The sequence below is a fragment of the Idiotropiscis lumnitzeri genome, chromosome 13, assembly GCF_059441095.1.
Source record: "Idiotropiscis lumnitzeri isolate Australia: NSW breed Sydney's pygmy pipehorse chromosome 13, RoL_Ilum_1.0, whole genome shotgun sequence".
Lineage (NCBI taxonomy): Eukaryota > Metazoa > Chordata > Actinopteri > Syngnathiformes > Syngnathidae > Idiotropiscis > Idiotropiscis lumnitzeri.
Window position 1 is genome coordinate 15308483 of NC_142403.1, and position 11222 is coordinate 15319704.

An 11222-nucleotide genomic window follows, 5' to 3' on the forward strand; every position below is an offset into this window, starting at 1 on the left:
CTACAGTAATAATTCAAATGTGTTCAAATATAACTGCATTCAAAAAGTTCAAGCCACAGTAATATGCATTTTGTGCATTTAAATCAGTGATTCTTTTATGCACCACTAGAGGGAGTCACATACCACACAAACCTCAACAGCAGTGCCATTAACTGAAATGGGGGTGGGGGGAATTATATGGGAGACTTTGGAAAGGTATTTAAAAGATAAGAGTTAAAAAAAAATTAAATAATTTGGGAACCCTCACAAAAATGTAGAATATAAATAATAAATATATTTGGGAATTGATTTGTGTAAAATATTTCCCAAGATATCCTGAGAGGACTAAAGATAAACAGTTTGAAGGTGGAATGTTGCCAATCAGTTTAAAAACGTGGACGGTGTAAAATAATGTGAAATGACTGCGATGATTTGGGAATTTTTTCATTGGGAATATGGATTAGTGCAAAACTAATTATGGGAGTAATAGTTTTGCCATTTTTTTAAGCCGAAATGTTTAATATGTAAAATGTCCAATTTATTTGACAGTGATTTATTTTGATGGAAAATATGAAATAGTGGGAAAAGTAGAAATTTGGAGAACGTGGGAAAAGGTTCTCAAGATTATGAAAATTTTGATTTTGCCATGGTTTGAATCAGTTAAGAAATGCGGAAGGAGAATAATATAATACAACCGAATTTTAAGAATCGTGGTGTAGAATAACATATCAGTATGAGTGTGTGCTGTTGAAGCATCTTTACTATACTTACAGACAAAAACAATGTACAACGTCTGGGCTAAATAATCCCGACTCACTACAACTCTTTGTTAAATCATGTTTGTTTTTACACATCGCACGGCATAAAATGTCTCCATTTTGCGGGAGGGAGGTTGTACAAAAGAAAAGAGCACATTTAAACAGTAACGTACAGACTTGTGAACATGAGGACGCTCCGTTGCAATTCCTTCTCAACGCATAACAAAATTTAAAAAGAAAAAAAAAAAGATTTTTTTTCCAGAATATTTACGAATATTCCCTCTATTGTAGTTGCAAAAATCCATAATTTTCATTCACCCAAAAAGACGCACTGCCTTTATATGCCACTAGATGGCGCCAAAGTAAAGCCATTTCATTAGGCAAGGCTACAGCCTGATGAAATGAACTTTCCCCTTCAGTTCAACAGGAACCTCACCTGTTTAAAATTCACGTATTTGCTGATTTTGTGCGAAGGCTACAGCCATATTTAATGCAAAAAATATTCCTTTGACACCATCTCGTGGCATTTATTTTTTTTTTTAATTTGCAGTACGGTAAATCGTATGCCTTTTGTGGAGGGTTCTACTTTTGGGTTTCCAAATCAATGACAAGATTTAAAGGGGGAGTTTGTACACTATTAAGACAGACACCGCATTGGTCTCCGATTCGTTGTTTTTCTTTTGGCGAAGTGGTTTCTTAAAAAAAAAAAAAAAAAAAAAAAAATCAAACCATAAGTAGAAGATTGGGTCAGATATGATTTTTTTTCACAGATCATTCTACGAATGTACCTTAAAGTGTTGCGAATTAGCACGCATGTTAAAACGCTAAAAATGATGCATCTGATTTGTCCAACGTTTTTGTGACCACCACAGAAACAAATTCTACTGCATTCTTTTTTTAACAGCAGTCATGTGACAAAATGTGTTTTTTTTTTTTAGTTGCCAACTCCCCCTTGAAATAACCAAGGACTAATTTGAGCCCAATTGAGTGCTACAGAATCGAGGGAAACGAGTGATAAGGGAGGACACGTCGTCGCAAAATGGCGGCGATTAAATGACTCACGAACACAACGAAGGCACAGATCAAAACAACAACAAAAAAAAAAAAAACATCACGTTTGAGGTTGGTCTTCACGTTACCATTTTCAACTCCTTGGTGCATCTTTAGCGCCACGGATAGGCGATGCAGCGGAAGCTAAGTTAGCAAACGTAGTCTCTTGAGGTCTTTGGAAATGAACCAAAAAAAAAAAAGAAGACTGAGAACTTCTTCCTAAAAAGATCCCCGCCAGCCACGTGTCGCGCACGGTGGGTGCTCGTGATTGTATGAAGCAGATCATAGCACCAGATTCTGAGCGGGGGGGGTAAAGGGATGGGCGTGTTTCGAGGGAGGGGTTCTCACGCCCGCTCTTTGCGCTTGAGCTTGGAGGACTTCTTGACGGCACTGTTCTTGTTTAGCAGCTTCAGAACTTTGTCTTTATGCTCCAGAACTTTCATCATGGTGTCCCGAGCCTCCGTCACTTGGTCCATGACCAGCTTGCACCGCTGCATGTTGCCCTGCGGGGAAAGAAATGACCGTTTATATCCTGTCGAGCAGAACAATTGTTGCATTCGAGTGGCTAACAAAACATGGATTGCAATTTTGCCCCCCACCCCGGAATTCCCCCTCCCCTTTTTTTTTAACTATACTTGGTACCACAATCTGATTTTTTTTTACTCAAGATTAAAGATGGACCTGTATGAGTTCGTTGATGCGGTGTAGGTCGTCGTCTGCGCTCGCTCTCTTCTTGGGGATGAGGCCCTCCTGCAGGGAGGACAATCGGCTGTACACGTCATGCTCCAAACTAGACTGAAAACACAAAAGAACCAGGAAGATCGGTCAAATACGTCGATTAAAGTATCAGTTCAATCCAAATATGAGCCTTTGCTCAACGAAGGTTGAACCTTTCACTCACCAGTTGTCTGAGCTGCGCGGCACAAAGGTGAATCTTCCAGCCTTGCGCTCGGCACGCCACCCCTCTCTGGTTGGCCATATCCTGTAAGGTGCCCTTCTTCTCCTCTGAGACACAAACACACAAAAAAAAAAAAAAAAGGGAATTCATTACATTGATAACCCAACGACATTTTGCTTCTGTCTGGAAAGACTGACCTTTGACGCGGATATCGCTGTACCTCTGGAAATGGTGGTAAGCGGCTTTCCAGGGGTTGCGGTAGTGCCGTAGGAGGGTGACAGGTGGACGGGGCCTGACGGGCACATAGCGCACCCCTTCCTCGTCTGAGAGGGGAGAAAATGTTTTAGCCATCAGAATGGTGGCACCTTTGCATCAGTGTGAGCCAGGAAAAAGCCTGCTTGAGCTCCACTTGTGCTAACACCGTCCGTCGACGTACCAACATATTCCCTGGGGGGAGACTCTCTGCGCTCAGCCCTGCCGGTGACGGGCCTCCCGGGCGCCTTCTCCTCGTCGGTGCTGTTGGTCTCCATCATCTCGCTCTCCTCGATGGAGATGACGTGCTGCTGCTTGCGAGGCTTCTTCCTCGGAGATGCCCCGGGGATGAGGTCTCCCGTGGGGGGGACGTTGAGGGCGGAAGACTGAGCGTTCAGGGCGGGGTTGGCGTTAGGGTCTGTGAGGAAAAACAGCAAGCATTAAAAAAAAAAAAAAAAAAAGGGTTGTGGCGTACAATCACATCAAGAAGAGTTCCCGGGAGTTGCTGCTGCAAAAGAGATACGAGCGTCGCCCTCTCACCTGGCTGCGAGGTGTTCACGGTGTCCACCTCGTGCTTGATCTTAACATCGGGACAGCTGGCGACACAGGCGGCGGTGCTGCTGGGCGCCGGCTGCGTGGGTGACGCCACCGTGTTGGCCATGGAAGCGGGGGTGGGCGGAGTCACCGCCATGGCTGCAGGCAGGGCCGAGAGGACGGCGGAGGGCTGCGAGGGTGGCGCGGGGCCCGGCGTGGCCAGAATGGCGGGCAAGGCCTGGGTGAGGTGCTGGGCGCCCGATGCCGCCATCGCTTGCTGCTCGCCACCCTGCGACTGGGGCAGCGCATCTACGGCGGCCATGACAGGAGGGGCCACCGCCATGTGTACTTCGGCTTTGGGTTTGACTCTGAGGGGAGAGAGGTCAAAGTGCCCTCAGAACTATTTTTTAGGCAGGCTGCAGTATCAGGGGTCAACTTGTGGAAGTTTACATACACAATTAGCATTTTTATAGTTAGCACACCTCTATTTTATAGATGTGAAAATTAGGCAGTTAGCATAACCACAAGGCAAGTCAGATATAAATATATATTGTGTCCGCTGACCACAGCACACCTCTACTTTTCATACATTTCATTTTTGCCAGCAAGCACGGCAACACATTTCCAATTTATACAGTTAGCATCAGGCATGTCATGGGACTCAGTTAGCATTAGCCAGCTAGCACGACCGCAAGGCACCTGTATTTTATCTACACGGTTCGCTTTAAGGAGCTAACCATCGACTTTTTCATAAACACTTAGCTTTGGCAAGCTCCTGCGACTATAGCACACCTCGATCGTACATTCACCCGAAACGTTAGCTTTATGCAAATTAAGGTGGTTATAAGCAATCCATGTGAGGGATGCTCACCCTGCGGGTCGGGGGGAACTGGCCCCTCTCACGCCACTCTCCATTCTGACGCCGCTTGGTTCACTGGGCTGAGCGGGAATGAGGGTCTTGCGAACGCAACTGAAATTAAAGCAAGGATTTACAAATATGTGGATTTAAGTATGATACATTAGAGGTATACAGTCTTGAAATTATGTTTGTCTTAAATGTAGCGTTCCAACAAATTTTAGGAAAATCAATCAATTAACATTTGACTCGCTTTTTTTGTTCACTATTAGTAAATCAATTAAACGGATAAATTATACATTAAGACCGGGGGAACGCACACACACAGGTGAGGTCATCTTTGCCTCTCACCTTTCGGCAGTGGGCTTCTTGCGTAGGATGCAGGGTCTCGACGAGGACACCTGGGTGGGCGCGCCCGCCTGCCCGTGAGCCTGCACCATGGTGCCGACTGGCTGAGTGGTGCTGCTGATCGGGTTAGCCACAAAACCGTCGGCCAAGACCACGCCTGGATGGTGTTAAAAGAGCCGAGTCAGGTAATCCTTGAAACCAATTAGCCGATCAGAGCACAAAACAAAATACGTAGTGGGTATTTTTTTCAGTTAACAACTGGAGTTGGGTTCCAGAGGAATTATGAATAGTGAAATGCAAATATTTGAGGGAATATGGTACCAGATTTTGCCTCAGCAGGCGGCTGCTGCTGCTGGGCGCCGCCGGTACCCTGCTGTAGGCCTGACGCGCCGATGGTCGCCGTCCCCGGGTGAAGGCCCTGCACGCCGATGGGCGCCGGTTGAATGCCCTGCGTGGCGATGGGTGCCGGCTGGATGCCCTGGGTGCTGATCTGCGCCGAGGGCAAGCCGATGCGGTCCACGGCCATCAGCTGCATGTGGTTGAGGTGCACGGTGGTGGCCACCCCCACGCCGCCCTGGGCGGGCAGCGCGGAACTCGGCGCTTGGGGAGTGACTTTGAAAGAAGGAAACACTTTTAAGTCAAAGTGCAAAAAAAAAAAAAAAAATGGCCCAGTGTTTTTGGTTTCAATTTTTCTCGATAGCTTTATACAACATATGACCTTGATTCAGGTCCTAGAAATCAACCGGCAAAAAAAATGCTCCTGGAAAAAAAAGCTCGTCAAAATTCCGTTGCTCTTAAATGAAGCCATTCATTAGCAAGAATGCTCCTCAAAGAGAAGAAAAAAAAAAGTGATTTGGAGGTTCATGAACACAGGTCTGCTTCCTACCAGGATACTGACGGATGGTCGACACAGAGCTGCTGATGGGGGTGTAGGTGTGAGTGAGGGGGTACGATGACGAGTACGTCGGCAGGAAATACTGGAACTGGACCGGAACGGGGGGCCTTAAAAATCAAAGGACAAAAAAGGTCAGCGTGTACAAACAGGAGACCAGCCTGCATTCACCTCTCACGGCACGCACACTTTCTGACAGATCTTATCTTCTACTTAAAAGCAGTGCTGAACACAGCTAAAGTGATACAATGCCGACATTTATGCAAACTTGGCATTCGGATTCCAGGTGACATAAACAATGTTGTGACCCGCTCACCTGTTGTCACTTCTCGGCTCCATGGTGACGGGGTTTGGCGACGAACGATGGCCCTGGATGGGGATGAGGTTGGCCCTCTCCCCGGGGTAGTCAGGCTGCACGCGAGAGGATGAATGGGCGATGGGCTGAGGCACCACTTTGGCTGCGGACGACACCGAGGTGAGGGGAAAGTGGAAAAGTCAATAGAACCAGCGAGACCAAACTCACCAACGGGGATGGCGGAGGTCGTGACGGCGGTGGCGTGCGACGAATGGGAGGCCATCGTCATGGTGACAATTGTATTGCTGCTCATTTGGGTGTGGGGCACGGAACCTGAACACACAGACACACACTCGCATTTATTTTGCCTCATAGGGTCATCTGGAAATTTCACCTGAAAAGCCCAACGCCACGAACGGCAGTCGTGACCGAGTGCGTACCTATAGAGGTGGTCGAGGGCATCGTGTTGGTGGCAACGATGGGCGCGACGGTGGCTGCCGCGACTGGCGTGACGGTACTGAAGATGGGCTTCTGTGAGGTCAGAACAAAGCCTTCACCATTTCTGTCTCAGAAATTCAAAAGTCTTTCATTTGTCATTGAGGCAAATGACCTGCGTCATGGTGTGCGGCGGCTGAGGTTTCTGAGCACCGATGGCCGGGTGCGACGGCAGCGTGATGCGTGTGGCCGTGTCACGCGACGTCTGCGGCCTCTGGATGCTAATGTTGGCTGGCGGTGGGTGGATGGTCAGGCTGGGGCGCCTGAAAGAACAAAAAAAAAAAAAACACCCGTGAGTCAAAAACAGCCAAAATTGATCACCACATTCTTTAAGGCAAATTCTTTGATTTTTCCAATGCAAGATAAATATTGACAAGAGGTGGATTGCACATTCCCAAATGAGGACTAGCGGGGTGTCATCTTACCCATGAGCCACCTCGGCAGAGTGCGTGGCAGTCGGACTGATGACGGGAGACTGGGTCCTGCTGGCGGAAATGGGTGCCACCACGGTGGGAAGCACAGACGTGGACGTCGTCACAGCCGGACGAGACTGCGGAGAAAGTGAAAGACGTGTTGCAGACAATTTATTTTATTTTTTTTTTTTTAAAAAAGTTGTCATGTGTGCGCAGTATGTTTGTACTGTACCTGAATAGTCTGGTGGATGATGTGCTGCACGGTGGGCTGGCCTGGGCCTGTGCCTGCTCCGGTGGCCGGTCGGAGGACCGTTTTGGAGCTGGACATGACCGCGGCTGCAGCTGCGCCTATGGGAGGGAAACATAGATAATGGAAATTAGCAAACTAATAAATGTTAGAATAATATTGATGATCCTCGATAAGATTGTTAAATGTAACTAATTTGTCCCACCGTGTTGTGTTAAAATCAACTGTCGCTGCCAAACCAGCGCGTACAGTACCTCGGGGTAGATGTGACGTGAAGGTCTGCTGTGGCACGGCGGGTGTCCCGATCTGCAACGTGGGGCCGCTGCCTCGAATGATCTGGATGTTGGCCGACATCAGGTGGTGCAAGTTGCTGGAGTGACCCTGACACAAAGAAGGCAACCAGAGTCGTTATGAACACATTGTGGATGTAAGGCTGGGGAATACGGCCTTGAAATCAAAACTTGATTAAATGGGCACGCTTTTTTGGGTGAAACTATGACGTCACAGCCTCACCTGCTGTCCGCTGATGGTGGCTACGGGAATTGAAAGTGTGGTGGCGCTGCTGCTCTCCGGGGCGGGCGTCATGTGGCCCGAGACTTTGGGAGGGATGGGGATGTGGCCCTGGTTGGAAGAGGGCGCAGGGGCAATCAGTCGGCTCGGCATCGGGGACTTCAGGACCGCCTGTAAAATTAGGAGTGGTTAACGCCATTATGTGTCTGTCATGACTTCAGAGGGGGTGAGTGTTTCTACTTTGATTTTCTTTTGTTTATTCTTATTTTTTTTAAAACACACACACACACACATTACAAACAACGTTGATCATGGAACTAATTCAACTCTCACATATTGTAGTTCTGTTTTAATTTTTAAAACACCAATTGAAGACATCTTCAAGACTCACCTTCATCTGTCCGTCAGTGAGGACTGTGGGCTGGCCCTGCGGCAGATGCACCGGCGGCGCAGGCAAGGCCACGGGCGGGCCGCTGGGCTGGATGGGCAGCGCCTGCGGGACGGGCTGCGGTTGCCCGTGCGTCTGCACCTGCGGGTATGGTCGGACCACCATGGTTTCCTGCTTGTCGTCCCGGAACACCACGGTCCCGGCGCCGCTCCCTGCCGGCGGGTGTTCTTGCTGGTCACCGTCCGCAGCCTCAGCACCAGCTATAAGTTTTTTGTAGAATTCATGGCATTTGATATGTGAGGACTTGTAGAACCCCTCAGAATTTCACCCTATCCTACCTTATTGGTGGGTATTTTTTCATTTATTTATTATGCTGAAACTTCTCAGTGAATCAGAAATTATGTTTCCCTGAGTAGCAGACGACACAAAAGGCTGGAGGAGGTATGTTGAAAAATCATGAAATTATGTTTAGTTCTAATTTGGAGTTCTTGGACCAGATTTGAGAGGCCATTTTACACAAAAAACGTCCCTCAAAAAGCCATTTTTTAACCACACAAACTACGCAATTGCTTAGCAACACATCATCTGATTTTCAAAATTCTGGGTGCATTGTGCTCAAGTTGAAGTGGTCATTCCAACCAACCCTAGCCATGTGACAGGCTGTTATCGTTTGGAAAAACTAGTCCCGTTGCTGCTTTATGAGCAATGAATCAGAGAGGACTGTCAACGAGCTCACGCAGAGGGGGGGGGGGGGGGATCACCAAGTGAGCTATGGAAATATTGATCAATTGTTTTAAGGCCATATTGACAACCCCTTGGAGCTTGCTTGGCTGCTCACCATGCGGGTTTGACGGCTGACTGACAGGCAGCAGGTTTCCACCAGCGGGCATCAGCGGAGCGCCCCCTGGGCTCGAGGTGGGCAGCCCGAGTCGTGGGAATTGCTGAGAGCTCATTCGGATGTTTTGACTTCACTCGACGACCTGGGAAAGAGAGAAAAGATAACGAATTTAAATACACGAGTTAAAACGCTTGAGAATAAACTGTGCGCATGCGCGGCGGTGACAACAAAAGTACAATCTTAACAATGAAAGGCTCGAAAATTAACCCTTAGCGGAGAGTGCGAGGACACAAAAACTGAGATTAGTTTTCGTTACTGAAAACAGCCGACATTTTAAGAAACCCGACTAACATTAGCAAATCGATACGTACATTCAGGAGTACTGAGGCTTGCGTTTATTGGTCAAAACATTCGCCTTACATCAAGTTTATCAAGTGAAGCGACATCTTTTTCGCTGCTTTTGGGAAGCGATCCCAAACGCGATGTAATCGCATTGAGACTTGAACTAAAATATTCGACGTTTTTGCTTGGAAAACCTCACACAGTAGAAGCGATACATTGCTAGCCTTGTGAGCTGATTAGCAACGAGCTAACGTGAGACTCGCTAGGTCTTCTGGTGCCGCCTGTTTGTCACTCACGTCCAAATGTTCAACTTTTAAGGCGAACAACGGCCTCAACCCGTTCGCGCTGAACAAGCGAACACATTTCGGAGTACGGACAGGTGCTCACCGTATCGCTGAGTTCATAAGCAACGCTGCTTTTCTGGATTACAATTTTTCCATTCGTCTTTTCTTTTCCTTTTTTTCTCGGTTACAGACAACATTTAAGCCGGAAGAGGGATTTATGGAGAGCCGCCCTTCCTAAATTGTTTCAACCAATCACTGATGATAATTGCGAGGCGTCGCCCAATGGGAGCGCGGAATATGCGTCGACCAACCGCAATCTTCGGTGCAGAGCCGGCCCCAGTAAATTGTTTTAACCAACGAGCGAAGAGAAATCCGGGGTGTTGATAAACGGAAGCGTGAGAAATACATCGACTAACCTAAAGATTCAACAGAGATCCAGCCCCCTTGGCTTCTTTAAACCAATCAGCAACACGAAAACCAAGGCAACGACCTATGGGAGCGCGAAAAATGCTTCGCCAATCCCACTAGAGGAGGGTGGCGTGGAGTGGACTCCTCCGACCGCCACAACCTGCTGCATGGCTACTGTCGCGTGAGTAAGGAACATAAAATAGATTGTTCACCATCATTACTTACGTTACTTAAATGTTTGCTTTTTATTGGTAATTCATACTCACATCACTTTTATTGAGTGAAAATGGCAACCATGTACTCATTTCAGGTTGTAGCAGTCCCTCGTGAATCTCCCGCCTCTCAATTTGAGCGCTTTCAACTTCTGGCTGTACTTCCACCAATATACACTAGGTGGCGCCAGACTGGCATTTGTGTGTAGGCCAGCTTTGTGGGAATGACAAGAAGGCAAGTGCAAAACGTCAAGGACATTCTGTTGTTGTTATGCTCTTTTCACCTTGTCAATCATGTGATGCCGTTCAAGAACTCGTTTCACCGAACATCAAACAACAATGGCAGAAGATGCAAGAAGTTCTTTTACATTTGCATGACAATGTCAAAATATTTGCAATGTGTCATGTGCCACACACACACACAGTATAGTGGATGCTCTGCAGCCTCCATCAGATAAAATATGCTCACACTCGCCAGTGAGTTCCAGCCTGCTGCTCTGCACACATTTGCTGGCGAGATCCAACCCACTGTTACAAACGCAGTCAGCAGCAAAATTCAGGCCATTGTTATGCTGATACACATTGGTGGGATGTAACCTGCTGATATATATACACACACACACTCAATGACGAGATTCACACTCACCTGCGAGATCCAGCCCGTTGATATGCACAAAGTTGCCAGCGAGAAGCAATTGGTCCAGCATTATTTCCATGATTCTTTCTGGATTCTTCATCATTTGCATGCGGTTAACATGTGCCCGTATAAGGACGCATGCTGAGGCATGACGGGACAATTCGGTGCAGCTGTGCTAACACACACACACTTAGACACACACATACTTAGACACATGCACACCTGTCAGCATGTTGATTTCAACAAGACGCCGTGCATTCTTGACATACTGCAACCGACTCGTTAAGAAAATTGTTTGGAGGGTATCACGAGAGGTCAACGGGGGCAAAGTGAAACAGCAAAAAAAAAGAAAAAATGATAACGCACAATGAGGCTTCTACATGCTGTTTGTATGTGTACTGTTTGAAAAAGGACGTGCTCTTTCTTTTACTATTTTCTCTCCAAATGAATCCTGATGAACAACTTTCTGCTCCAAACTAAACAACGTACTTCAAGTATAATATCTTGAAATAACGTAATTTTTTTCATATATTGGGCTCTAGAATTCGCCCTAAACAAAACTTCCTATTCAATTTCGGGCATAGAT

The 11222-nt window shown here is 47.1% G+C and overlaps 1 protein-coding gene across 2 annotated transcripts; it reads right to left on the reverse strand.

Annotated features, from left to right (window-relative positions):
* Positions 1–721: 721 nt before the first annotated feature.
* sap130a (Sin3A associated protein 130 a) lies at positions 722–10768 on the reverse strand. Of its 2 annotated transcripts, none has more exons than XM_088314155.1 (21): positions 10646–10768; positions 8754–8895; positions 7919–8175; positions 7531–7698; positions 7272–7398; positions 7003–7118; positions 6783–6907; positions 6473–6620; positions 6303–6393; positions 6091–6195; positions 5884–6025; positions 5562–5677; positions 4997–5287; positions 4679–4832; positions 4343–4441; positions 3478–3839; positions 3122–3355; positions 2883–3008; positions 2689–2792; positions 2469–2582; positions 722–2290 (listed from the first exon to the last, which is right to left on the reverse strand). In XM_088314155.1, the coding sequence occupies exons 2-21, from the start codon at positions 8866–8868 to the stop codon at positions 2132–2134; spliced, it is 3153 nt and encodes a 1050-aa protein (XP_088170281.1). In that variant the 5' UTR covers positions 8869–8895; positions 10646–10768; the 3' UTR covers positions 722–2131. The 2 variants fall into 2 exon arrangements, with proteins under 2 accessions (XP_088170281.1, XP_088170280.1); XM_088314154.1 differs by lacking the exon at positions 10646–10768 and adding an exon at positions 9483–9642.
* Positions 10769–11222: the final 454 nt, after the last annotated feature.